Source organism: Selaginella moellendorffii, unplaced genomic scaffold (assembly GCF_000143415.4).
Source record: "Selaginella moellendorffii unplaced genomic scaffold, v1.0 SELMOscaffold_58, whole genome shotgun sequence".
NCBI classification, from domain to species: Eukaryota; Viridiplantae; Streptophyta; class Lycopodiopsida; order Selaginellales; family Selaginellaceae; genus Selaginella; species Selaginella moellendorffii.
In genome coordinates this window covers 1,037,309-1,062,796 of record NW_003314319.1, presented here as the reverse complement: position 1 = coordinate 1,062,796, position 25,488 = coordinate 1,037,309, and the positions used below count along the sequence as shown (strand labels likewise).

General features: G+C 49.8%; 8 protein-coding genes, 1 long non-coding RNA gene and 1 pseudogene across 13 annotated transcripts; 4 read left to right on the top strand and 6 right to left on the bottom strand.

The window, feature by feature from the left end:
* Positions 1–1,525: 1,525 nt before the first annotated feature.
* Positions 1,526–5,095, top strand: LOC9651179 (AT-hook motif nuclear-localized protein 10). 3 transcript variants are annotated; one of them, XM_024688565.1, is made up of 6 exons: positions 1,526–2,042; positions 2,096–3,082; positions 3,576–3,643; positions 3,700–3,831; positions 3,896–4,057; positions 4,138–5,095. In XM_024688565.1, exons 2-6 carry the CDS (start codon positions 2,320–2,322, stop codon positions 4,609–4,611), a joined length of 1,599 nt encoding a protein of 532 aa, XP_024544333.1. In that variant the 5' UTR covers positions 1,526–2,042; positions 2,096–2,319; the 3' UTR covers positions 4,612–5,095. The 3 variants fall into 3 exon arrangements, with proteins under 3 accessions (XP_024544333.1, XP_024544334.1, XP_024544332.1); XM_024688566.1 differs by having other exon boundaries at positions 2,091–3,082; XM_024688564.1 differs by having other exon boundaries at positions 1,526–3,082.
* Positions 5,096–6,503: 1,408 nt separating this feature from the next.
* On the bottom strand, positions 6,504–7,485 carry LOC112351188. 2 transcript variants are annotated; one of them, XR_002994034.1, is made up of 2 exons: positions 7,178–7,485; positions 6,504–7,122 (listed from the first exon to the last, which is right to left on the bottom strand). It is a non-coding gene; the product is annotated as an uncharacterized LOC112351188 (long non-coding RNA). The 2 variants fall into 2 exon arrangements; XR_002994035.1 differs by having other exon boundaries at positions 6,504–7,119.
* A 10-nt stretch (positions 7,486–7,495) lies between these two features.
* LOC9655072 (LOB domain-containing protein 20) lies at positions 7,496–9,112 on the top strand. The gene is made up of 2 exons (XM_002983556.2): positions 7,496–8,039; positions 8,531–9,112. Exons 1-2 carry the CDS (start codon positions 7,764–7,766, stop codon positions 8,972–8,974), a joined length of 720 nt encoding a protein of 239 aa, XP_002983602.2. The 5' UTR covers positions 7,496–7,763; the 3' UTR covers positions 8,975–9,112.
* A 189-nt stretch (positions 9,113–9,301) lies between these two features.
* Positions 9,302–10,213, bottom strand: LOC9655071 (pentatricopeptide repeat-containing protein At4g14050, mitochondrial). Of its 2 annotated transcripts, XM_002983465.2 has the most exons (3): positions 9,554–10,213; positions 9,407–9,497; positions 9,302–9,348 (listed from the first exon to the last, which is right to left on the bottom strand). In XM_002983465.2, exon 1 carries the CDS (start codon positions 10,174–10,176, stop codon positions 9,679–9,681), a length of 498 nt encoding a protein of 165 aa, XP_002983511.2. In that variant the 5' UTR covers positions 10,177–10,213; the 3' UTR covers positions 9,302–9,348; positions 9,407–9,497; positions 9,554–9,678. The 2 variants fall into 2 exon arrangements, with proteins under 2 accessions (XP_002983511.2, XP_024544335.1); XM_024688567.1 differs by having other exon boundaries at positions 9,407–10,213.
* Positions 10,214–10,244: 31 nt separating this feature from the next.
* LOC112351183 (pentatricopeptide repeat-containing protein At4g02750-like) lies at positions 10,245–11,535 on the bottom strand. The gene is made up of 2 exons (XM_024688543.1): positions 10,348–11,535; positions 10,245–10,307 (listed from the first exon to the last, which is right to left on the bottom strand). The coding sequence occupies exons 1-2, from the start codon at positions 11,533–11,535 to the stop codon at positions 10,245–10,247; spliced, it is 1,251 nt and encodes a 416-aa protein (XP_024544311.1).
* Positions 11,491–12,440, bottom strand: LOC9651178 (protein yippee-like At4g27745). Its single transcript, XM_002983464.2, has 2 exons — positions 12,063–12,440; positions 11,491–11,870 (listed from the first exon to the last, which is right to left on the bottom strand). Exons 1-2 carry the CDS (start codon positions 12,312–12,314, stop codon positions 11,643–11,645), a joined length of 480 nt encoding a protein of 159 aa, XP_002983510.2. The 5' UTR covers positions 12,315–12,440; the 3' UTR covers positions 11,491–11,642.
* Positions 12,441–12,927: 487 nt separating this feature from the next.
* LOC9655070 lies at positions 12,928–14,199 on the top strand. The gene has a single exon (XM_024688542.1). The coding sequence runs from the start codon at positions 12,928–12,930 to the stop codon at positions 14,197–14,199; it is 1,272 nt and encodes a 423-aa protein (XP_024544310.1).
* Positions 14,200–14,741: 542 nt separating this feature from the next.
* LOC112351205 lies at positions 14,742–17,194 on the top strand. The gene is made up of 2 exons (XM_024688630.1): positions 14,742–17,131; positions 17,180–17,194. Exon 1 carries the CDS (start codon positions 14,773–14,775, stop codon positions 16,930–16,932), a length of 2,160 nt encoding a protein of 719 aa, XP_024544398.1. The 5' UTR covers positions 14,742–14,772; the 3' UTR covers positions 16,933–17,131; positions 17,180–17,194.
* Positions 17,195–17,428: 234 nt separating this feature from the next.
* On the bottom strand, positions 17,429–21,419 carry LOC112351204 (probable disease resistance protein At1g61180). The gene is made up of 3 exons (XM_024688629.1): positions 21,119–21,419; positions 20,808–21,065; positions 17,429–20,750 (listed from the first exon to the last, which is right to left on the bottom strand). Exons 1-3 carry the CDS (start codon positions 21,403–21,405, stop codon positions 18,086–18,088), a joined length of 3,210 nt encoding a protein of 1,069 aa, XP_024544397.1. The 5' UTR covers positions 21,406–21,419; the 3' UTR covers positions 17,429–18,085.
* A 757-nt stretch (positions 21,420–22,176) lies between these two features.
* On the bottom strand, positions 22,177–24,124 carry LOC9655069 (annotated as a pseudogene).
* Between the last annotated feature and the right edge of the window lie 1,364 nt (positions 24,125–25,488).

The window sequence follows — 25,488 nt, the reverse complement described above, 5'->3', positions numbered from 1 at the left end:
TTTTTTTTCTTTTCTTTTTATTTGTTAAAGCTTTTCGTTCTTCAAGAAAAAAGAAGGCCCATTGCATTCATTTGAAATATAGTTATTTTTTCTCAAGACAGCTCATATGTTCTCCAAGTCAAGAAACACAACATTATTCAAAGCAAATCAATCAAGCCCTCCCCCAATTTGCTTGTCCCAAATTCAGGAAAGTGGTTTCTATAGTCCTCAAGGAACATGCAAAATTTCGGGGGACTGCCCAAATGCCAGTGCAAAGGGTCAATACTATGCCTCTGTATAATTGTTGGTGCATTTAGAGAAAGTTTGAAAGCAAAGTTTAGTGTAAACAAGTGGATCTTTCCTATAATTGTGTCTCTTGATAGGGGACTATGTGTGTCATTTTTATTTTGGCCTGTCTTTAGACTTTGAATCAACTGTGTTCAAATTCAACATATGCCAGCTTCCTCCATTTTCTAGGATTTCTTTTATAATAAACATATTTTACTTTGTATTTATTGTGCATGCCTTTCTGTAGCAAATGGCATCTGAAAACTCCAAAAAGGCTCAAACAAACATTTGTATTTGCATCAGTGGAGTGTTAGTTGGAGTTGATCAGTCTCGCCAGCAAGCAGGCATATGGTAGAATTGTTATTATTTTTTTATTTCTTATATTTATTTATTTATCCTGTTCCTTCAATCTTGCTTTTGCAAAATATTTTAGCATTTCATAAGTTTAGAGTTCAAGTTACATTTCACATCTCTCAATGGAAGTCTGAAACATTATAAAATCTATGAAAGATGCTCCTCACAATTTCTATATTATTTGTGTGTGTGAGTGTGAGGAAGATGATGATTTCTAAAAATTACTCAAAAGTTCTTCGAGTCTCATAGACACCAATTCTTATCCTGCACACAACTCCAAGTTCATCTCCTTAAAACACCAACAAGTTTCCTTTTCCAAATAGCAATCGCGCCTTTACCATATTTAAATCCAATACCTTGCTTCCATTACAATTTTTATTTGCCCTGGTGTTTACTATTTTTATTAGCGATGTGAACGTCCCAAGAGAACGACAAGGTGTGATAATCTCTGAAATAAAATAATCTAGAGAGAGACACAAATGAATCTCGCGCAAAAAACTAATAAATTTTCATATATTAAAAAGAGAAAAGGCATTTCTTATTTCATCGGAAACCATAAAGTAAAAGACGTATCGCTTTTCCGGAGAGAATTCAAAATCGCAGCCCGCTCCATGCTTGAAGCATGTGCATAGTGCCACCGTACAACAAACGCCATGGGCCATTTGCGACCATACGACCAGGGGGCGTAATACGGCAGGGGTGCACGAGTGGAAAAGGCACCCACTGCCAGCCCCAGAATATCCAAATCCAATGCCCGTCAGCCCTGCATCGCCTGACCCATTCTGACCCGGAATCACCGTGCAAATTCCGGAAATGCGCGGTCAAGATCGTATGCAGGTGGCGCGCCAAGGTATAAATACCCCGCGTATAATACCAGTCCACATACGGCGTAGAGGGGCTAGATTCTTTGACAATCTTGGGACCCTCCCCTGTTTGAGGCCATGTCCATTTTCTCAATTCCCTCCCATTTGAGAGTATAGTGTATGAAAGGGAAGTACACAGACACAATAGAGACTGGCAAGATCATCAAATAGGCCCATCCACCAAAATCCAGGCACACTCCACTCCAGATATATATAAACCCTAGCAAGCTTCTTCTCCTTCTTCTTCTTCCTGGCCATACCAACAAAGACAAAGCTGATTGATTGATTGATTTTGATTCACATCACTTACAATCTCTCTCTCCTTTTGCTCCATCTTAATTCCAAGTGAGATTGCTCCAGGGGGAGCAGCGGATTTTGAGGCTGGTTTCTTTTCTTTTCTTTTCCCCCTTTTTTGTTATATATTGTTTTCTTTCCTCTCTTTTTTTCTCGCGTTTTTTCTTTTTTCCGGTTCGAGGGCGGCCAGCCATGATCGAATCCAAATCCGGTGAAGAGGTGGCGCGGAGGCGATGCAGCTGGAGATGGAGTTAAGACCAGGCGGTGAGAAGCTCCTCCTCCTTTTTTCTCCTGGTGATGATCGTGAGCTAGAACAGGGAAATGATGGATTGATTGCTTGATCCCCAAGGGCGAGAAGAGAAGAGATCGTGACAAGGGATTGAGAAGCAAACAAAAAGGGTGGAAGATCGCGGGAGTGGAAGCAGTCGAATCTAAAAGTCCAAAAGAGCCGGGAGGAGGAAGACGAAGAATCCTTCCATCTCTATCCCCTCGCGCGCGCGCTTTGCTCTCGCCATTCTCATCTCCCTCTCTCATATGCTGCATGGAAGCGAAGGATCCCTCCGGCGGTGCTAGCGCTGCGACTCCTCCCTCGCTCGCGGCGCTTCCGCTCCTCACAGCCGGCAACCACGCCGCCGCGGACTGCAAGACGAGCATCGATCTGAGGCGAGGAACAGTCGCGCCCGATCCCCCTGTAGTCGCCACAGCACCACCATTGCCCGGAGGAGGAGAAGGAGGAGGAGGATCCAGCTCCAGCAAGAACCCTAGTTCCTCGTCGTCGCCCCCGGGAGGAGCTGCAATGGCACCACCACCCATGATGATGATGATCCAGCAGCAGCAAAGCAGCAGCAACAATGGGAATGGGAATGGATCCAGCGGTGGTGGCACGGCGAGCGCGAGCGCGGGCGCGGCGATGAGCAGCGGCAGCCCATTCTCTCACGGATCGGCGCTGACGCTGGGCAGCGGTCCCTTGCTCAAGCGCAAGCGCGGGAGGCCCAGGAAGTATGTGGAGGGGACGACGTCAAGCCAGTCGCCAGTGCTCATCATGGGCTCCTCGCCGCCGCCGCCGCTGCCCAATCCATCCCCGCCACCGGTGTCGGGGATCTCGGCCATCTCCGGGCTGCCCACCCCGCCCAGCCCACTGGGCGTCGCGCTCGCGCTCGCGCCGCTAGCCGCCGCCTCCAACGCCGCCGCCGCGTCGCAGCTCCCCTTCGCCACCGCCGCCGCCACTCCTCCGCCAGCCTCGGGGGAGAAGAAGAGAGGGAGGCCGCCGGGCACTGGCAAGAAGCAGCAGCTTGCCGCCTTGGGTAAGTGAAGAAAGCTTTGTTTTTTTTTTGCTCGTTCTCTCTTTCCTTCTCTCTTAGCTTAGCAGTGGAAGCTTGGATGATCATCAAAATCGTGCTTTGCTTTGCTTGGCTCTTTGCTTTGGCTTGAATGGTCGTGTTTGGGTGGAAGATTATGATCGGTGGAGCTTTGTGCTTGTTTCCTTTTTTTCCTTGGGATCTATAGCAAGCACTTGTCGACAGCTTGCTTGCTTGCGTGCTCGATCGCCCACGTAGTTTTTATCTCTTCTTCTCCTCGAGCGCATTCATCCGGCACTGTTCAGCTACTACTTACTGTTGCATGGGATCAGACAGGATCCAAGTCCATCTCTTTCGTGCCAGAAAAAAGAGTCGCTCCCATTTGATTTGCGTTCCTCTTTTCCTTTTCTGCCCTTTATCTCCTCCTCTTTTTCCTCTCTTTTCTTCCTTGGTTTGATCCCTTTTTCTCCTTTTTTTTTCCTCTTTTTTTTTTCTTCAGGTGCGTGGCTCGCAGGATCTGCAGGTCAAGGCTTCACTCCGCATGTCATTACAATTGCTGCAGGCGAGGTACTTAATCACAAAGTCTGCCACCTTAATCTTAATCTCGGCGATCTCTTATCCAGGACGTGGCGACAAGGATCATCTCGTTTGCGCAGATCGGGCCCCGGGCCACCTGCGTACTCTCTGCAAACGGGGCCATCTCTAACGTAACACTCCGCCAGCCCGCCACCTCGGGGGGCACTGTAACATACGAGGTATGATCAACATGGATAGTTTTGCCTGATTGCTCCAATATCCAATATCGGTCCCTCCTTGCAGGGACGCTTCGAGATTTTGTCACTCTCGGGTTCCTTCCTCCTCACCGAGAACGGTAACACCAAGAGCAGGAGCGGCGGCCTGAGCGTCTCGCTGGCCGGGCCCGACGGACGCGTCATAGGTGGTAGTGTCGCGGGCTTGCTCGTAGCCGCAAGCCCAGTCCAGGTAACACAATCCAATCCACTTCATGGCTCACTTTTTTTTTCTTGATTTTCGTGATGATGGATCGGAGCCTCGTCTTGCAGGTCGTCGTAGGAAGTTTTATAGCCGAGACGCGCAAGCCACCCCAAGTCCAAGTCCGCCCAACCTCGGGTTCCTCCAGCGAGATGCTGTCCGGGGTGGTGAACTCGCCCATGGCCTCGCCCATGGCCTCGCCCATGTCCACGGCCACGCGGCCACCGCTGGGAGCCAGTCCTCTCAACGACGCTGGCCATGCCACCGCCACCACCGCCATGGCCACTACCACCACCACCACCACCACCAACTTGAATAACACCAATGCCAACGCCAGTGCCAGTGCCAACGCCAACAACAGCAGCACCAATGCCAACAAGAGCAGCAGCGATGGCAATGCCAGCAACAATAATAACTCGTCGCCGGTTCACCACCACCACCACCACCACCACCATATGGCTTGGTCTTCCAGCCCAGGTGATGAGCAGCAGAATCAAGGTGGTGGGCACGGAACTGATATCAACATCTCGCTACCGGGATCATAATGCCATCTTCATTCAACAACAACAGCAACAGCAACAACATCACCAAAAAAAAGGAAAAAAAATGAAAGACGAAATGGAAGAAAGAATGCGTGACAGCAAAGGTGGCGGGCAGCAGCTTCTTCTAACTGGAAAACAACACAAACAACCGAGAATTTTTTCCCTTTCTTTCTTTTGGTTTCCTTTTCAAATTTTTTTAAATGTTTCCCCTTGTTTTTTCCTTCTTTTTTTTGTGCTGATTTCGTCGTTCATCGTGTTTTAATTTTCTTTTTTGGTAGTGCTGCATGAGAGTCAAGCCAGCCAGCCAGCCAGCCGGCGTGTTTGTTTTTTTTTTTTTTTTTTTTCTTTATTTCTTTCCTTTTTGGTTGCTTGTAAATCTCGGGTATGGTGCAGCGGTGCTTTTATTTATCTTTTTTCTTTTCTTGGTTTGCTTGTTGTCTTCATCGACGAACACAAGGAAGTTAACAGATTCTTTATTTTCTTTGGCGAAGTAAGTTTTTTTCTACTATAATAAAGGCTAGCGGAGCCCGCGACTTTGAATTTCAGGTTTGAACAATGTGGCCCAGCCCGGATTTTTTTTCTATTCTATTCATAATGATTTCATTAAACAAAATACCATGACAAGAGTGATTAAACAACACCTGGTGCTAGCTGGAGCATTATGAAAGCTCTCAATTTGGAATTGATGGATCACAACAAAGAAAATGTGATTGTGGATGATGCGGAGCATCCCCGAAAATGACACCATGTACAGGGAGAAGGAGAAGTATATAAAGTATCAAACGTTCCCAAGGCTATAATTATTTGTAAGCAAATATTATAAAATTTTCACTAGTGGCATTGTTCCTCCATTTTGCTAGAGATTATAGCAGAAATGCATATTGCTCAAGCAAGGCAAGAACAACTTCTGTCGTTTTAACGCGATGGCCAAGCGATTGAATTGGAGATGTTTGATTCGCCTTACGCATTGCGTGGGCTTTTGTGTGGGATCACACAACACAGATTCTTGTTGCTTTTGTTTTGCTCCCTCCCTTGACACACAAGGACAGGGAAAGTTCGAGTTGGAAAGGAAACAGACTCTTTTGCCTATGGGGCTCTTGTGTTTTTCTTCTTTGCCACCCCTGCTTTGCTTGCTTGTCCGATCCTACAGCGATTTTTCCTTTTTATTTCGCGCTATTTTGATTTGTGGGCCAAAAAGGAGGAGAATTTATAGCGTTGTTCTTGTTGTGATTTAGAAAGAGAGGTTGGTCACAACGCAATGCAAGACGCATTTTGCTGTTGTCAATAATTGCGTGGTGTCGAGATCAGCGAGAAAACAACGCTGATAACACCTCCATTTTCTTTGTTGTGCAAATTCAAAGAGTGCTGTTCCTCTTCCATCCAGGACCCCTACCAACCTTTCAAAGCACCACTCCTAACCATTTTAGGGTTCTTGGCTTCCTTGCTTGCTCCCCAGCGACACATTGGAATCTCAATGATTCAATCCCAACAGGTAGCCAACAAAAACGAATTCGGCAAATCGGAGGCTCGTGTATGAGCCAAGCATCGAATGATTCCCACCAAAAAATTTCCTGGAAAAAAGTTCGTGGGAGGAGCAAAAAAATTTCTTTTTTTCCTTCCACCAGTATAACGGCTCGAGATGAGATGAGCAGCCATGAATGAGAGATGGTCGATTATTCCGACAGAGCACAAGTTATAATGCACTGCCCCTTTGTTTTGTTTGACGCTTTCTTTGCCCGCAACACCCGCCACGTTTCCTGAGCACCGGCAAGCTTCACCACTTCCACATGAATCCACGCACCACGTCGGGCGTTCGATTCCCACCCCGCCCACCTCCTTTGCTTTTTCTTTAAAAAAAATTCCTCTCTCTCTCTCTCGCTTTGTTTCTTCTTCCATGGTTTTTAATCCTTGGATAAGTTTTCCCTGACACCTTTGCCATATAACGGGCCACAACAGAGTGAGATAAGCAAGAGTGCGTGCTTCACTCACTCACTCTTTTTCTTTGTTTTTCTGCCTTCTCCTTCTCCTTTTTTTTTTATCTCGCTTGCAAGCGAGCTTGTCGACTTTATATAAAAATCTTTCCCTCTTTTGCCATCTGTGTGCGCGCTGCGTGCGACGCAGAGAAGATTCAAAGGCCTCATTCCAAAGCGAGGGCGAGGGCCGTTTTTTCAGAAATCCGCGCATTATGCGTAGAAACAAAAACCATGAAAACCAAAAAACCACCAGCTAAAGCTTGGAAAAACGAAAACTCGCCTCTTCTCGCAGCTCGAGCGAGTCGAGGATATTCGTTCCCGGCAGCCATCATCTGAATAGCGTGCAAGCTACGCATGCCTCCCCCCACGTCACATAAAGCAAAGCGGAAACAAAAAGTACCTTAAGCCTTTCCTGTTGTTGTTGTTGTTGTGGTTCCTTCACCTTTTTTTTTCATCCTCCTCCTCTTTTTTATTTTTCCGCTTAAACCATCCAGTCTCCAGTCCTGATTTCCAGTCGCTTGCTCCTCATGGTTTTTAACTGCTAGAAAAACTCCCTCTCATCAGAGACCAAAGCACAGGGAATAACAGTAACTTACACGAGCCAGCATCGGTACCAGAAGCAACAGCCCTTTGATAAATCCCCTCATTTAAGCAGGAGACTCTTCTCATTACTTCCCCCAAAGAGAAGAGCTCAAGCACGTCCGCCTAGTGTCGGTGTGTCCACCGCTCCCTCAAAAGCTAGAGATCATCAGTGAGTCAGTCCACCTTCGCAAGATCAGCAAATGACTCACCATGCGCATCGATCGATGCACTCGTAGCAGTCAAACGTAAAAAGCGGCAAGCGATTTCTTTTTTTTTTGCTCCAGCTCCTTTCCTCGTTCGTAATTCCATCTACGTGAAAAAGGAGGACGGGTCCGAGAGAGATAAACATGTGTGGATGGTTAGCACAGTTTAGGAGGTACAGCAAAGCTTACCTGCACGTATTTGCCGCACGGGGAATGGGCCTTCAGCGGACAATTCTCAACGAGCAGCAGGATCGCCCGTCATCGCACTAGACATCTTCTTGCTTCTTCCTCTTTCTCGATAGCTCAGAGCTGGCTTCCACCAATTCTTCTTGCTTCAGTCGAACTTTCCTTTGATCTCTCTCCTCGAAGTTTGAGAATTTTGTCTGGCCTCTCGAGGATGAGCAACGGGGCCCCCTGCGGTGCTTGCAAGTTCCTGCGAAGGAAGTGCGTCAACAATTGCATCTTTGCACCACACTTCAACTCGGAGCAGGGCGCTGCACGCTTCGCAGCGGTGCACAAAATCTTTGGAGCCAGCAACGTGACCAAGCTGCTGCATCATATCCCCGTAGCCAAGCGGAGCGATGCGGTGTTGACGATCTCCTATGAAGCACAGGCCCGTCTTTCTGATCCTGTCTATGGCTGTGTCGCCACAATTGTTGCTCTCCAGCACCAGGTAAGAACCTCGATCACTTCCCATCTTTGCATCACCTTCTCCATCATACAAACTTTTTCCTTGGCTTCCTCTTTCATCTGCGATCTTCACTTCAATTCCCAATGCACGAACAATACTTGTCCATCACGAAGTCCAAGTCTGCTTGACCCGCCAGTAGAGCCAAAACTTCTTTTTGCCTTGCCTTATCTCGAAACAAATTCATCTCGAGTTGATCCCGAGAGCGGCGATCGAGTGCTGAGATCTTTGACCAATCATTCTGTCCTTTCTATTTTCTTGCTGCTCTCTCTCCCAATTCCGTTACGAATATCTTCCTTGCAGATATACTTGCACCTGTACTGACTGTGAAATAACCTTGTCTATTCTGTCCAGCAAGAGGTCCCAATCGAAGCTCTCTTTGTGTGACGGTCTTTCTTTTTCCCATACTCCCCTTCCTCTTTATAGTTTTGTTCTTCTTCGGCTTCTTTCCGATTGTTCTTGTTGTTGTCGCTCAGGTGGCCAGCTTACAAGGCGAGCTCATGAACGTACAGATGCAGCTCTCGAAGTGCGTGGCATCGTTGCAACAGCAGCAGCAGCAGCAGCAGCAAAATCCCTCTGCGGTTTACGAGCAAGTCGTGTTCCCTGTTCCCATGTCGGCCACTTCCGCTCTTGGAGGAGAAATCCAGAGCTCTACAGGAACTTACATTCCTCACCACTACCGAGGAACCTGCAAGGAGGACTTTTGTGGCACCTCCTCCCCACCGCCCCTTGTTTCTGTATCGACAGGAGGGAGCCAGGGAAATAACAGCAATAACAATCACGCACCGATTGTCCTCAAGGGATCAAGCACCAGGAGCTTGGACGTCGATGACGAGGAAGAAAACCATCAGCAGCAGCAGCAGCAGCAACAGCATTTGCAACAGTTCTGGCCCGGAACAACTCCAACAGCCATCGCCTGAAGACCATCTAACGAAGTGATGCAAAGTTGGAAAAAAAAAATTGTTAAAAAAGATCGATATACTATATGACATACCACTGTACGACTAAGACACAACAGAGAGAAGCATATAAACGACACGCAAGTCACTTGAGTTTGATCACACAGTCCATCGATCAGAAACTCTGCTAATTTTGTACTTCACATCTTAAACGCAACGATAGTGTTTCAAGCAAGAAGAACTATGAGTTGAAGAGGCAAGCACGACAGGAAACATGCCAGGAAACAATCCCAAAACCGGTAAATTTGCTGCGTACAAAGGAATCAATCATAAGGAAGAGTTTGGGTACCTTTGCAAGAACACCCGCACTGTCTTCTCGGCATAGAAGTTGCCTCCTAAAAAACCATTCAAAGGTTTCAGGAAAAAAAACACGATATTTCGTAAATCCTCTACCTTGATCTAAGTTTCTCATCCAGATTTCCTCGCGGATATCACTGGCCGCTCCTCTCTCTTTCTCTCAATGCTGGCCCTCTATTTTCACTTCCTTCTCCAGCACAAACTGTTTGTACACAAAAAGGAGCCTGAAAGAATCAATTGTACCTGAAAGATCAGCGCGTTGCCGCCAAGAATGCCGCTCTGCCGATCGATCGATGGCGATGACCCTCCCTCGGCGCCCTAGAGAGCTCCCGCGCAAGGAGACTTTTGACTTTAAGAACCCTAATTCCCTAAGCTGTACACCGTGTACAATTACGTGGAGACACGTCAATTGCCAGCTCACTAGCCAGCACCAACGGTCCAGAGGTTGCCATGTGTTTGTGGTGCCGCCGTACAGCCCTCCCGCCACATTGAGCGTCTCCCTGGAGCTTGCAGGCGCCGAGCAGGCTGGCCACGGTCATGGGATCCGGCTCGTACGGCATGGCTAGGATGAGCTCCTCGGCCTCGGGTAGCCATCCCGACCGTCCAAGGAGGTCCACGATGCAAGAGTAGTGCTCCATTCTGTGCTCCACGCCATAGTCTTGCCCTAGCGACACGAAGCACTGGAAGGCCGGCTCGATCATCCCGAGATGCGAGCACGCCGTGAGGATGGCCGTGAAGGTGATCTCGTTGGCCAGCGCGCCCTCGAGGCTGATGATCGGCAGCATCGCCACCGCCCTCGCGGATTCCCCGTTTTGATCCAGCGCCGAGATCATGGAGCTCCACGAGATCTCGTTGTGGAGCCACATCTTCTGGAAGACCGCGATTGCGCGATCGAGGCTGCCGCATTTGCCATACATGTGGATGAGCGCGTTGGTCAGAGGCGTGGAATTGGATCCAGCGCCGCTAGCGATCTGGGCATGGATGGCGGCGCCGCTGCCTAGCGCTGTAAGATCAGCGCAGGCGTCCAGCGCGCTCACGAATGTGGCCTCGCTGCGAGCTCCCGGGTGATCGATTCCCGCGAAGAAGCTGAGGGCTTCGTCGCCTCGCCCATTGCGAGCGTAGGCTGCGATCATCGAGTTCCAGGAGACGATGTCCCACGCCGGCATTTGATCGAAGAGGCTGCGGGCATCCTCGAGGTGGGAGTGATCGTGGCTGTAGGCGGCGATCATCGTGTTCCAGGAGATCGTGTCATGCTCGGGCATGGATTCGAAGATCTCGCGAGCATTCCGGGGCTGTGAGGTCTGCGCGTACGCTGCAAGCATCGAATTCCAAGAGAAGATGTCACGCTCTGGCAATGAATCAAATAGCCTCTTTATACTTTCACAATGCCCGCTTTTGGCATTTGCTGAAAAGAAAGAGTTCCACACAACAATGTTCCATTCTGGCATCTCGTCTAAGACTTCTTTAGATTCTACAAAGTTGGCGTGCTGAAAATACATGCCTGCAACTGTCGTCCAAGAAGCAATGTCATGCAATGGCATAGTTTTAAACACGTTCTTTGTATTGTCAAAATGCCCATTCTGAGCAGTCGCAAATAGAAGGTGGTTCCACGAGACGATATCCGGAAAAGGCATCTCGCAAAATATTCTTTCAGCAGCGTCACGATTCCCGCTTTTAGCGCATGCTCCAATCATAACATTCCACGACTGCGAGTTCCAACACGGCATTCTATCAAACACTCTTTTCACCTGCTCAAAATGCCCAACACTGGCATATGCTGTGAGCAAAGTAGTCCAAGAGACAACATCCGGCTCGGGCATATTCGCGAGCAATGCCGCCGCCTCGCGAGTACCCTGGCATCTGGAATATGCCGCTAGCATCGTGTTCCACGTCACGGCGCAGCGCTCGGGCATGGCATCAAACACGGCGGCGGCGTCCAAAAGATGCCCGGCATCCGCGTAGGCGGCCAGGAGGAGCGTCCACGAGAAAACATTCGGTGCGTGGATGGAATCGAACACCGCCCGCGCCGAGATTAGGTCACCGCAGCGCCCATACATCTGGATGAGGAGATTGGCGAGGTAGCGATCGTGCTTGTGGGCGCTCGCGAGGATCTTCGAGTGGGCGCGCTCGAGGTCGCGCGAGTTTTTGCTCGATCTGATCGCGGCGGCGAGCTCTCGGGAGGAGCAATCACAGTGGGCATCGAGTGCCCGAGCAAATTCAATCATGTGTGTGTGTGTTTGTACAGAAGAGTGGAAATCCACGCGGCAGCAGTGGGCGTATACACAAATGGAGTGGGCTGGAGTGGATCGAACGCTGCGATTGCGTTGATCTCTCACCAATCTTCCTTCATGACCTTGGCCTTCTCGAGGATGAATTTGCCCTCCTTGTATTTCTGGGATTCCTCGTAGGCGCGCTCGTACTTCCAGCCAAGGATTTCCTGGCACTGTTGGCAGAAAATATCGGCCACTGTGTGAAGCCCAGTCATGAGATGCCTGTCCTCTTTCTGGCCGACGCTTGTGTTGACGACGTGGGAGAAGAGATAAGCTCTACCGTTTCTTCCCTGGAAATTCGCAAGGATGAGTGGAGTGGAGAGGCTCGATCAACACAAATCGAGGCAATGGCAGCGAGGAAATGGGGAGGATCGGCGAGATTGGAGCGAAATATTTGGAGTTGGGAGGAGGACGAGAGATCCGGATAAGGAAAGAGGAGAATAGGATCTCGGGCATGAGATGGATCGATCGATCGGCCTCACCTGGAATGCCTTGGAGATGATGTCGTCGTGATCGGCGATGTGGCTCCGGCAATTGGAGCAGCTGTAGATTCTGGGGCCCGTGAGCTCCACCGAGAAGCCGCCGCCGCCGCCCGCCGCCGCCTCGCCCATCCCAGAGCTCCAGAATTCCTCCCAGATCGCAGATCGCGAAGAGAGAAGGATCGATCGAGCGTGAGGGGAAGGAGACCCTAATAACCAATGCTTAACATAACTGCAGTTAACTACCAGGGGCATCTTTCTTTTAAGTGCGCTAAAGGCATCGCTTATCTTTGCTTATCCAGGAGGAACTAAAGGAAGACACGCTACGCTTCCAAGAAAGAGAAAAATCTGACTAGGTAGCTCGAGCGCTCTCGGATAATAAAAAAAGAATAAGAGAGAATCTTTGGCGCTCGGTCCAAATCAATCTCTTGTTTGTGCGTAGAGCTAGGACGAAACACTCTTTATCCCATGAATAATGTGACACGATTCATACGTTCGCAAAACAACATGTGTTTGATTCTATGTCCAATTGCGTCGTCCAGGTGATTGTCAACAAGTCTTCGGTTCTCTAACATCAACGTTCCTGTGATCACAGTCGTCTCTTTGCTACCTCTCCAGGATCATCTCGAGCTTACATGAGCTCCATTTACAAGTATTATCGACAAGACTCGAACCCGAAACGTATGTTTGGGTCCTGAGCAAAAGATTTTGGATAAAAGTCCTGGTTGGTTTACCTCTAAGAAAACATGGGTAAAAAGAAAAGAGAAGGTTATTCTGGAAAATCCATAACGAGGCGGGAATGCCGTTTTCCCTCCATTTTCCTATTTAAACTTTTGGTACTCCGTGTTGAGCTAGGGTTTTTAGGGTCATGGCCCGCGAGCCCCTTCGACTCATCTGGAGGCGCCCGGCGCGACAAGAGCCACAACGATCGGAGCCGCCGCCCATCAACGATCCATCGCCGCCGGCCCTCTGCTGGCGCCCAAAGCCCCTGCCGCCGCCAGATCTTCCACCGCCGCCGGGCTGCTCGGGCCATTGCAAGTCTCACCCGCGACCACCCCGGGTAACGATCCAGCACCAAGATCACCGCAAGCTCGATTCATGGCTAGGGCTGCCGGGAGAAATCCAGGAATCAGTGCTCGAGAGGCTCCCCCTCTCGTCGCTCATGACAGGCCAGGCGGTGTCCAGGGCGTGGACTGCCACGCTGTCCGCCTACTGCCCCCGTGTCCCTGCCACGTTGCTGGTGCTCAGGGCCAGGGGTTCCGTCCAGCTCATCGCGTATGACACGCGGGACAGGCGCTGGGCAGGGCTGCCCGAATCTTGCTCTCTGCCCGAATCCTCGTGCTTTGTTGGGGCAGCCGGTGGACTCGTGTGCGCGACGACCGACTGCCCGGGCAGGCTGGTGGTAGGCAACCCGTTGACCGGTATGTGGGATGATGTGGTGTTCCCGTTTAGGTGGCACTCCACGGCGGCAAATCCAATCCACGCCCTTGCCACGCGGCCACGCGGAGGCTACCAGATCATCAGCGTCAACGCCCTGGGGGACGGCAAAGTTGTGGTCTACGACGCAGGTCAGTGGTCAACGTGGAAACCGATCGCCGATTACAGGCATGGCGTTCGCGGCGTTGACTTTATGGTTGGCGGCGACACGCTCTACTACAACATCCCCCTTTTTCACGGCGGAGTGATCGAGATCTGGCTTGTGTCTTACTCCCTGTGCGATCAGTCAACGACTGTGGCTCGACCAAGGTGGCCCGTTGACATTCCCAGCTTTGTGGGAGTGGGAGCGATGGTTTACTGCGGTGGTCAGCTCTTTGTGATGGACGTGATATGCCCGGACAAGGAGTACTTTGGCTGTGTGCTGTTGCTGCTGCCGCCGTACACCGTGGGAGTGTGGCGCTTTGTGCCCGAGAGTAACGAATGGGTGATGGAGACCAAGTGCCCGGTGGTGACTAGGGGACGGAGAAATGGGTTTTGCTGCGATGGTGGCGACACTTTGTGGGCGGTATTGCTTAGCGAGGAGGGCATGGTGGAAAACCTGGTAAGCTACAGTATCGGCAAGAAGGAGTGGACTTTTCATTCGGCTGGTTGTAGTTTTCCAGTGTCTGTTTTTTCGTGTGTTTTTCTGGACACTTCCAAGTAATAATGAAATGCTCTACAAGAAAAAATGGAAAGGACGTAAAAATGGAGGAACCGACACATGATTCATACCCAACCATACCCTTGTAGGGAATATGCATGAGAAAAATGGAGAGAACCCTTGGCGGGAGTGCTCTTGCCGTCGGGACATCTTGGATGATGCTAAAGGTGCTCTCGTACCCGCCCCAGACCGTGTGAGCCCGGCAGGAGGGATCTTTGATCAAGAGAGCTTGTTCAAACTTCGGGATCACTTATGTCTTACTCCCAGCTGTAAAGATCGTCCAGAGTTTACGATGCACTGCATTTGCGAAGGTTAAGATAGAACAACCAGACTCTTGATGAATTTCTTTTCTCTTTTTTCTTGATGAATTTCCGTTTGGAGTCCTTCATGGAGATTCCATTGTAAGCGGCCACTTTCTAGCAGTGCAGCGGTCGTCCCTGCCAAATCAGTTCCACGGAATGTCTTTATAAGCTTGCCAACAAATGGAATCCTTTAATTCACGCAGTAGGGTATAAGGCTCCGAGATTGTGAAAAAACAGTTTTTTTTTTCCAGGAAGCATTTGAGAACGAGCGGCCATGTGGGGTGTGGCGTCGCGTGCGTTCGAGATGGACCTCCGCCGTCCGGAGATGGTTACCAGTTTGCTCGATCTTCTGAGTGAGGCACTGGAGCAGGCAACTTTTTGCCGCATCGTATCGATCTTCCAGTCGAGCGGATGGGGAAAATCGAGGACCATTTGTGAGCTGTGTAGGGAGGATGTTTGGGTAGTGTATTGCTCATTTGCGCAGGGGACAGGATATCCCAGACGTTCTCCGATAGCCGCGTGGTTTCTAGAGAGAGTGAACTCAGTTATTAGTTCAGAAAAGGAGGGGCAGCTATCTTGCATGGCATTCTGCCTGGCCTACTTCGAGGCGGTCCTGGAAGAGTTCCTCATAGTGGCTCCATCGCTAACACCGGAAAAATTTGTCAAGATCCTGTATAGAAGTGGGGATACGGACGAGGACGGCAAGGCTAGCTTTCCTTATCCAGAGCAAGGCATCCGGTTCTGGGACGCTGTCAAAGTGAGAGTGGAGCAGCTGCTACCGGTGTATGTTGGTGAGGGCCTTTATCAATCCAAAGGCGACACCAGCGGGGAGTGCTGGAAAGATTGGGAAGAGCGGGCTGCCCGTCGAATGGAACCAGTGGTGGAGAAGTTGGAAAGGTTTTCACCAGGCAGCAACAAGTTGAAGGTACTCTTCGTCTTTGACGAGGCAAGGATCCTAGTACCGGAGCTGCTTGATAAGAATGTGTTCTTGCCCCTGCGAAGAGCCACTTCCGCATTTAGGCAAGGTGACGGGGTTCTTGCGCTCTTTGCTGACACGGCCAAGATAGGAAACTTCGCTGGGGAAATATGGATGGACCCCTCTGACCGTCTGCCGGGTACGAATCTGAGGCTGGCTACTCCAATCTGGGCCTGTTTCTGGGCGGATCATGGCATAGTAGATTGGAACACTATCTGCAGGCAGCATGACATTCCCGAAGATGACGTTTTGTCTGAATATTGGCCTCTGAGGTACGGTAGACCCCTGTGGTGGTCGACGTTCAGGGGTGGCCTGGAGCGATATTCAAGCGCTAGGGCCCTGACGAATGTTTTCAACCTCGCCCGTGACAAGCTACTGGGTGGAAGAGGAGGCTGGTCCAAGTATGCTCTCTCCCCCAGTTCACAAGATAGCCGCCTCAAAGAGGAGGCGGCACTAGCTGTGGTGGGTTCAAGGTGCGCCATCCATATTGATCCACACTGTGCTGTGGTTTCCACACTGGTGGCAAGCTACCTGATGACAGTAATCAAGGTGAACGAGACTCGGGAGTGCCTGTGGGCAGGCTGGCCTATGGAACCAATTCTTGCAGGCGCTGCAGCAGATATTATGCGAGAGTTGGACAGGCGGCAAAGGAACAGGGAGCTTTACTTCCCGCTCGCAATGGCTTTCAAGAGTGGATGGGTGTCCAAGGGGTACAGAGGCGAGCTTGTAGCCAGGATTATCATGCTGCGAGCTCTTGACAAGGCGAGCATGAAAGCCAGGAGGAGCTGGTGCACAGTCGATGAGTTCGTGGAGGAACTTGTGGGAAAGTCATTGTTGCGGCTTGCTCGTGAGCAGGACAACCATTACGAGTTCATATGTCAGAAGAAGCAGAAGGTTGAGGGGAATGGGATCAAGTTCCTGACCAACGAGGTGCAACAAGTAGCGGCTTCTAAGCTTTGCATAACCTCGTTCCACAAGATTCACAAGAAGAGCCACGAGTTGTCGCAGCAAGACTTGCGGGCGGCTTCTGAAAGAAGATGTGCCGTAGTAGCTGACGACAATACGTGGGGTGTTGACCATTTCATTGCTGATGCGGAGGGGACTGTGAAGGTGCACAATCAGGTGAAGGCCAAAGATTCAGACTATGGCCTCATTGATCTGGCCAAGGAGTCTCCTGCCTTTTGTGGGCTGCCCAACACCGGCCCATTTCTGAGCCTTCACATGAACGTACTCGGGGATGGTGACAAGGTGACTTTGGTGGATCCTCACCGTGTGGAGCAAGCTGTGCGTGGACAAACGAAGAGCAAGGTGCTTGAGGCTGTGCTGGAGAGCGAGGCCCAAGCAAAAACAGGAGGCTCAAAACGGAAATTATGGGAGAAGCAGCGGACAAGAACCCGAGACTGTTTGAGTCTTGGAAGTCTTGGCTTGACATGCCTCGGGGGAATCAAGTCATCTTGAAAGCAAATGGGCTTGGAGCATTCAAGCAGCTCTTGGGGCATGATATCTTTGGCTTGCTGCAGGAGATGATGGTGTCTGCCTCGGTACTAGATCCGTTGCAACCGTTTGATAGGATGCAGACGAATAGTGTAGACAGCATGTTCCCTGTTGTGAACGTCACTCGCTAGACTGATGGCTCGCTTTCATCGTAGTGTTTCAGGTAAAGGCTTGCTTTTCTATCACTTTCAGTTTCGCTTTCCTTTTACAGGTTACAACTCTTGATAACTGGTCTTGCCTTATGAAGGATGCACCGGCCTGCACCAACGGTAAAACACTACTCGCCGATGATTGTAGAGGGCGGGATTATCTTCTTCGCCTTCTTGGTCTTGGTCGGGAGCCACATTCATGAACTTGTTCGTGGCTGTCATACTGGATGCTGTATTGTGAACGAGAACTCTATGGTCATGCCGGAGCACCTGTTAGCATATCAAAACTTGTGGAGCCAAGAACCATCCGATCCCACCTAAGCCACTTACATTCAAGTCCTTGTAGAACTAACTTAACAATCGTCCAGTGCTACGGGATACATTGGCATGCACAAGCTGTAAACGCCCTCGGTGACCCGCTGGGCCGGCGCTACAAGTCCGCGACCCTTTGGGGTGTGTTTGCGGACTCCTCCCAATCTCGTTTTCTTCTTTGTTCTGCTCACATGAGAATAGAGTACGAGGTGATGAGTTTTCGAGTTCCAAACAAAGGAATCCCTTTTAAGGAGCTCCTGGAAACGCTGACGCTGTAGAAGATCGGACCAACTGTAAGTAGCTGCTATTCCAAGCTTTTCATACTTACGTTTGGGTTGGATTACCGCAGGGGTTGCCTCTCACTCTGCGCATCGAGTGTAAGAAGCGGATCCAGGCCGTGTACATCCAGGGAACTGCGACGAAAATGCAGGCTCTCGTGAGAGGTTTCCTGGCGAGGATAAGAGCTGGCAAAGGTGGTGCTGCTGTGAGCAAAACCGAGGTAGCAGTTTGAATCGACGAGGAGCAAACCCGAGGTGGTAGAGATTGCCAGGGACGTGAGAGGTGTAAGGGTAGTGGCGCAGTTGCATTTTTGTATATATTGATTTTGAGGAAAGAACGTAGAGTTGAGACGTTTGAATACCAAAACGCTTTGGAAATTAAAACTTACGACGATTTATCTTCAGATTGTGGCGGTCCTCAAGCCAAGGTGGAATTTTCATGCCTTTCGGGCAGTCTAGCTCTTCCAGCCTGGGAAATGCGCCCTGGCTGTGATTGTGGGACCACAGTGCATCGTTATGTATCACCCTTCGCCCTGAAATGTCAAGATACTTCAAACCTGGCAGCGATGCAATGGACGATGGAACAATACTCTCATCACAGCTCAACTCCACGATTTCTATATCAGTCATTTGATCTGATGGCTCAAAGAAATCATTTTGCATCTTCTTGGTCGATACTGAAAGATAGTTAACCTTGAGTGATGACCTCTCGGTTGGCAACAAAAGTCTCTTTATGCAACCACTTACTGTCAGAGACTGGAGGTGATTGGGGAGCTGTGCCACAAAGAGAGGCAAGTGCTCCCATTCAATATCAGGAGCTAGCTCAAAGCATAAGTCTTTCAGATTTGGAAGACTGGCAGCCAAATCACCCTTGAATTCTGACTGTGCAATGTGTAGATGAGTAAGAATCAGATTTCCAAGACGTGGGAATGATCCATCCAAGTTGAACAAGAGGATACCACTGCAGTCAATTTCAAGTTCTCCTAGGCGGTGGGGCAACCAAGATAGGTTTATATCACGGATGCGTAAATATCGTAGTTGCAACCATTCAACGCTTTCATCATTATTTTCACTGTCTTCTAGAGAGATGTGAAAACGTTGAAGCCTGATTGAGTTCTTAAACATTCGCTTCCAGGGAGCTTTACTGACGGATGCCGAATCAATTACACATGTTGTTAGGTTAACAAGTTGCCATCGTCCAACGACACTGGCAAAGTCGATGCTATTTGCAAATAAATACAATGTTTCAATGTGCTCCAGTTTCCCCATGCTTTCTGGCACCTTCATTGTACCATGTCTCACTCTTAGCTCTAGAAGTCTTAGTTTACGTGAAATTCCAGTCAAATCCACAACTGATGGGTCCTCTTTTAAATCAACGTTCAGCTCCAGCTCTTCCAAGTTGGAGAGCTGGGGGAGTAATGCAGTGTTACACTTCGGCCAACTATCACATTTTAGATATTTCAGTGATGTCAGGCTGAAAAGCACATCTGGTAATTGACTCACATTTGTTTCTCGAATGTGAAGCACTTGAAGGTTTCTCAGCTTGGATATGCTCTCTGGAATAAAATGGATCTTAGAGCATCGCCACAAGCTCAATACCTTGACACCTTGTATGTGATCGATAAGACTGTCATCCACATTAGGAAGTCCTTCACATTTATCCAGAAGTAAGACATCTCGCACATGATTATCGGATAGAAAGCTGCCAACATCCTTTGAGATGAGTGAGACTTTAGCAAATGTTGCATCCCGAATGCCAATTGTCCAGTCATATCCAAACAGGCATCCCTTCTCGTGTTCTTGCTGTGGACCGTACTTCCCTTTTAAGATTCTTATGCACAGTTTGCGTAGCATATCGTGTACGATTATAAGATCAGGAGCTTCGTCATCCATCCCAGACTTACTGATTATATCATCAGGAGCTTCTTCATCCCGCCAGATCTGGACTAGGCATCTCCGTTCCAGTTCATTGACAATCGCTGTGGCTGAGAGTTCTGACCCAACCTCCATCCAACATTTCCTCAACTCAGAAAACTTAATCATCCTATCTTCTGGGAATGCAGCCACATAGAGAAAACACTCTTGCAGCTTTTCACCCTCATAGTTTCCCAGCTCGTCATAGCTGAACTTCAAGCGCTTGAACATCTGCTTCTCAACATCTGGGTCATTGGACAAGTGCAACTTCTTATATCGTTCTTCCCACACAAGTGGCCCTTCTCTTCTGTGCACAGCCATGGCACTGCCAATCACTTCCAGAGCTAGAGGAAGTCCCTCACATTTTCGAGCTATTTCCTCCGCAACTTCCACAACACCAGGTTGTGGATCATGCACACCGAAGGCAAACTTCCAAAACATCTTTTTGCTTTCGTCCATTGATAGCTCATGCACAGGAAATGCCTTTGCATCCGGATCCAGGCTGAGCAAAATGCCTTCCTTTCTGGTTGTTACCAGGATCCGGCCAGAGGATGGCCCTGCTATAAAATCCAGTTTCTTTGCCCAGCTCCAGTCCCACACATCATCCAGTACCAGCAAGACACGCTTACCACCAGCAACATCGCGTGCCAAGTGCTGCATGTCATCAAGGCCTCCTTCGGCCCTCTCTTTCATTTCACCCCATTCAAGAGCTTTGAGGAGCTGGTCCTTGAGATCGTCCTCCGAAGCATCTTTCTTCACAGTGATCCACACAATGTTGTCATGGAAATGCTCCCGCACCCTCTCGTCATTGTGCGCGCAGCTTGCGAGGGTGGTCTTTCCACAACCTCCCATTCCAAAGAGTCCAACCCATTTGCTACGGGCTTCAGGATCCAAGAGGGCATTCACCACCTCATCCAGCAGTTGCTCATGGCCCCCAAACATTGCCTCAGGAACAACACGCCGTACATATTTTTTTGCAAGGCCTCTGTCTTGCGGGGAATTCCGTACGGCGAAGCTAGTTCTCGGCTGTATCACTCCCAACTCTTCTCGCTCGTACCTTTCAATTTTCGGAAGGAGATCGCCCTCGTAGCTGTGAATGAGCTCCGAGATCTCGCCACAACGCTTCTTCCTGTGAAAGATCCATAGATCTTTTAGCTATACTGTTATAGCTCTTGTGTAAGCTTACTGTGATCCCAGCAGTGCTTGCGCCTTGTCGTTCCATTTTGTGACAAGATCAAGCCACTCCTCGGCTCCATCAGAGTAGCGGAAGTCTGGATTCCGGTGCTTGTGAGTATTAAACTTGTTAAGCATGGCCCGGATGCTGGTCGCCCCCTTTTCCAGCTTCGCAATGTCCACATTCAGCTCGTGCCCGTGCCTTTCGATCTGCGCCAGGAGACCGTCGTAGGAGTTTGTGCAGTCCATGATCTTGCCACTCCGCTTGTACCTATCGGCAGAAATAAATTCAGCCTTCTTGCACAAAAATGCTGCAAAACATACCGTCTAACAGGGTTCCAGATCCTGTTGTTGCGTGATCCCAGGAGTTCTTGTGCCTTGCTATTCCATTTCCTGACACGCTCCAAGCATTCCTCGGCCGCTTCAGAGAACATAAAGCCAGGTCCATTTTGCTCCTTGCGGCGACCGAAAGCGTCGATCTTGTCCTGGATGTTGGGCGCCATGATATTCTCCAGCCTTTCAATGTTGGCATTGCAGTCCCATACCTTCTTGGCAGTGTCCACACACAGCGGGGTCACCAAGCCGCTCACCAAGGCGGTCACACACTCCATTATCGAAAAATCCTGTCCGCTTCAGCTAAAATGGCACAGTTTTTACGTCGTCACGTGGTGTCCAGGTTGGCAGTCAAGTACCAGAGTCTCTTGGACGCGCTGGAGCAAATGTCCTTGTCCGGGACACTTCCAGAGGCTCTAAACGAGCCCCGGTCCAGATCGATGGGACCTTGGAAGCTCACCGTGCACTGGAGATCATCCAGGGTCAGATGCGCGATGGACGAAGAACTCCACTCCCCGGTACTTTGCAACGCGCTGCGAGGCTGCAGCCGTCTTTGTAAGGTGGCCCAATGTCTTTCTTGCAGCCTGCAACAGGGAAGATGTTGTGGCCTGGGATGAAGAGCGCGTAGCGGTATTTGGTGAAGCATCCCTGCAGATCAGCTGTTAGTGAAGAGAGCTGCGAGCTCAAAAGATGTGCTTACCTGAGAAGGCAGGAGAATGCAGAGAAAAGAGACGAGAAGGACAGGAAGTAAGCTAGCCCTGGCCATGCTTTGTTCGTTGCCCGCTGCCAAGGTATGGAGTCCTTTTAAAAGTGTTGTTTCGGCTCTGTGGTACATAGCATGTCAAGCTTGCGAGCCTTTGAATCATTTGAGAGTATAACCAGCGTGAAACTTGTCTGCGTCGATTCTCGACGGCAGAAGCTGCACGAGGAATTTGAAGTTCAAAGTTTAAGCAAACCAAGACTTGTATGTACCTTGAATGAAACTTAACACAAAACAATTAGTTCGATGCTTTACACCAACCGAAGCTCTGAACATATAGCACACGCTCCTACGCTTTCCCAATACACAGAGCACGGAGCACTGGAAAAAGGAAACGCGATTAGCAAAGAAACAAACTCTACGTAGAGTATAACCCTCGCTTAGCGTCCTAATTTTCAAAATCGCTCTAGCCACCAACAGTGACAGCTTTATAAGCTGTCACTTCTAAAGCTATCTTTGATCGAACTGAAGAAGCTTCGGGATCCTTAGGCAAGGCAGCGTAATTCATCATCGGAGAGTAGCGTTTCACCCGGCTAACCTTTTGAGGGTCCCTGATTGCAAGCCTTCGGTGCGGATAAGAGCTCAGGCACTATCGAAAGTCGTCGGTTTGCATTGTTTCCACTCAGGCGAAGTCCCACACGTCCCGTTTTGGACGGCTTTGTGCCGTAGAGCAGCTCCTGCTCAGTTTGCAGTTGCTCCTACATTCTCTTCTCCTCCTGCATTTAACCAGTTAACGTCTCAACAGGGACTAAACTGCAGAGTTACCTTTAGTGTGGGCGCCTTTCTTCTTCTTTCTCTCGTCGTAGCAAGATATATTCTTCTGGTATTGCAAGTGGAAAAATCTGCAAAGCACTTTTAGAGGCGCCTACGAAAATCACTAACATACCCCGTTGTATAAGAAGGGGCTGCCTCTTTCGTCCTCCCAAGACCGCGTTTTCGACTGCAATGATTCAAGAAGATCTGCAAACGGCTTGTGAAAACTGAGAAAAGAAAATAACAAACGAAGAAATCAAACGCACTGTGGGAGTTCGGCCACGATGACACGAGCTCTTTCTGCACGTTTTAGATTCAAATGTGCTCCTCTGGTTGCATTGAAGCGGCTTTCATCCTACAATCGAAAATGAATAAGTGAAATAGCATAACGCTCATACCTTACTGTATTCTTCAAGCCAGCTTTCTTCTTCACACGCGCTAATCCACCGTTCCATTCTTTCCATTATATCTCGTCTGTCGAGTGATTCTTCCTTCGCCTTGGCGATACTACTTTCGATTCTAGCAAGTAGTTCTGACAAGTCCACTATCCCTGTGCACAACGAAACATCAGCCAAGAAATGCACACAGAATAAATTTATACCTGACTCCCGACCGTCTTGGCTAAGTTCTCTAGCGTCTCATCGCTAATACTTCTGCTCTGGCCTGGATCACAAAGGCTCGGATGCACTTCCTTGACAACCTCGGTGAAGTCTGTCCCCAACAGGACGCAATATTCCTGCAGAACCTCGAGAAGCTCTGAGACTTTGTGGAGCAGGGTACTCTGGAAATGTCGCTTGTAAGAAAAAAAAATGCCAACCGTGCCAATACAAACCAACCTTTTCATCCTGAAGCTCTTGAAGCTGGCAATGGTACTCATACAGCTTTCTCAGCGACAAATCTTTCCAACAAAAAGCTCCATTCTCGGCCTCTTGCAATGTCCCTGGCGATATCTCCTGAGAGAGCCTTTGTATCTGGCATTGGACGTCCTCAAATTGCTCAGCCGCTCCTCTTTCCTCAGACGCAAGCATTCTAACTGAGGTGAGACGGACAAGAGCTGCCCCCGCAGAGTAGTGCACGACCTCTTCTCTAAGGGAAAGGAAGAACAACGGGCATTGGAAAAGCACTGTGAGATGGATCAAACAAAGCATACCGTGCAAGGGCGATCACCCAGGAGCGACAGGAGCGACGCGAGCTCCGACTCGGAATCCGCCAGCAGCTGGTGCAGCCGAGCCCTCACGCAATTCCCTTGATCCACCGACCGCCGGTACACATCCAGGCATTCTTGCTCCAGCTGAAGCAGCATTCTGTCCCTCTCCTCGTCGCTCTCCCCCATCTCCTCCCAGATGCTCTACGCGCGGTCGATCCACCGCGATCGTGATAAACTCCAGAGGCAATATTTCGCGAGGACCCGAGGCTTACCTGGAGCTCCAGCAGCAGCGATCGGCAAGTCGTGTCCTCGCCTTCCATGGCCTCCAGAATCAAAATGCGAGTACCCAGATCACTCAAAACAATCAAGAATCCTCCGCGAGAACGTTTACCACCGTTTACCACCGTCGTGATCGTGGTCGTGATCCTTGCAATTCCTTCCGGGCCCGATGATCTCTTCTTCCCTGTTCCTCGGAGTAAAAGCGTGCTGTTTGAGATCACCAGCAAGCACACCCCGACGTCGACCAGAACCGTCATCCACAGGTAGCGGACGAGAGTGCAGCATCGCGACTTTGAGGCCCACCGAGATGACAAAGTTCTGTATAACTTTGGTGCGGACTCTCCTTCCCAGACTCTCCTTCCCAGAAGTTCCTTGGCGACGACATACCTCATTCATATTTTTCTCAATTGTTTTTTCTTTGACCTCCTAGTTTTTCCTTTCTCTAGTGGAAGGTCTATAAGAACAAGGTTGCATGGCAGATTTGGACTCTCCATAATGGCCGCCACTTGTCTCATGGGAAAGAAGAGAACAGTGAGGGGCTGTGTCGGCCGCACTGCCTACATTGCTCGAGTTTTCTGCATCATTCCTCACGTAGTGAGAGTGTGGGTTATTATGTGAACAATGATCATCTGTAGCTGAGATACTCACTCTTCTTGACTTCTGGCTGCGCAAATATTAAGTCGGGTTTTTGCAAATACAGCTGGACACTAACGAAAGAGAGACAAAAATGAAGATGAACCATGTACTTGAGGCGTGCTCGCCACTGTGCGTCTCGAAGAGCTCCAGAGTTTCCTCCACCATGCAGTTCTTTTGCCGCCCGTAGTGGATGTGCCTTCAGGAGCACAGATTTGTCCAGCTGCTCGATCCACACGTCCGGCCGATCCTTGGCGTTGTCCTTCATCACGTAGTAACTCGGAAGCTTGGTGTTCTTGTCATGCTTTCCTGTGCTTGTCAACCAAACCTTAGCACCCTTCATTGAGCCCCGTGCCAACCTTGCAAAATGAGTCGGTAGCCACCAATAATCAGCACGCTCTCCTTCACGTAGTCAGGCTTGAGCTTCATCAGTTTCTTCAAAGTCCTTGACGGCGTCCCGGCTGTCCACGGTCATCAGGAAGAACTTCTCGACGTGGACAGCAGACTGGGGAATGATCAACCGCGCTGGCCGCTGCAGTTCCTCCGATCCGGCTGGAGCAGCTCGAGAACAGTCGTCACCCTTTGCTCGAGCAGCTTCTGTCACTCGCAGAGAGGCTGGCGAATCACGCTGCAATCGTCCAGGTAGAGAATGTCGAAGACGATGTAGCGAAGCTGCTCGACGCCATTGTCCCAAACTCGGCAAACTTGTTCGTCAACCCCTTCCACACCGGACCTGGCACCGATCGCCATCGAACTTACACTCGGTAAGCATTCCCTCGGCGTTCTTCA

Coding starts and splice junctions, on each gene's coding strand:
- LOC9651179 (XM_024688565.1), top strand. CDS start 2,320: ATGGAAGCGAAGGATCCCTCCGGCGGTGCTAGCGCTGCGACTCCTCCC. Junction 3,644..3,699: donor TTACAATTGCTGCAGGCGAG/GTACTTAATCAC, acceptor TCTCTTATCCAG/GACGTGGCGACAAGGATCAT. Junction 4,058..4,137: donor TAGCCGCAAGCCCAGTCCAG/GTAACACAATCC, acceptor CTCGTCTTGCAG/GTCGTCGTAGGAAGTTTTAT.
- LOC9655072 (XM_002983556.2), top strand. CDS start 7,764: ATGAGCAACGGGGCCCCCTGCGGTGCTTGCAAGTTCCTGCGAAGGAAG. Junction 8,040..8,530: donor TTGTTGCTCTCCAGCACCAG/GTAAGAACCTCG, acceptor GTTGTCGCTCAG/GTGGCCAGCTTACAAGGCGA.
- LOC9655071 (XM_024688567.1), bottom strand. CDS start 10,176: ATGTGGCTCCACAACGAGATCTCGTGGAGCTCCATGATCTCGGCGCTG.
- LOC112351183 (XM_024688543.1), bottom strand. CDS start 11,535: ATGATTGAATTTGCTCGGGCACTCGATGCCCACTGTGATTGCTCCTCC. Junction 10,308..10,347: donor CTCGCAGCGAGGCCACATTC/GTGAGCGCGCTG, acceptor TTACAGCGCTAG/GCAGCGGCGCCGCCATCCAT.
- LOC9651178 (XM_002983464.2), bottom strand. CDS start 12,314: ATGCCCCTGGTAGTTAACTGCAGTTATGTTAAGCATTGGTTATTAGGG. Junction 11,871..12,062: donor TCATCTCCAAGGCATTCCAG/GTGAGGCCGATC, acceptor GCGAATTTCCAG/GGAAGAAACGGTAGAGCTTA.
- LOC9655070 (XM_024688542.1), top strand. CDS start 12,928: ATGGCCCGCGAGCCCCTTCGACTCATCTGGAGGCGCCCGGCGCGACAA.
- LOC112351205 (XM_024688630.1), top strand. CDS start 14,773: ATGTGGGGTGTGGCGTCGCGTGCGTTCGAGATGGACCTCCGCCGTCCG.
- LOC112351204 (XM_024688629.1), bottom strand. CDS start 21,405: ATGGAGTGTGTGACCGCCTTGGTGAGCGGCTTGGTGACCCCGCTGTGT. Junction 21,066..21,118: donor ATCTGGAACCCTGTTAGACG/GTATGTTTTGCA, acceptor TTCTGCCGATAG/GTACAAGCGGAGTGGCAAGA. Junction 20,751..20,807: donor CAAGCACTGCTGGGATCACA/GTAAGCTTACAC, acceptor GATCTTTCACAG/GAAGAAGCGTTGTGGCGAGA.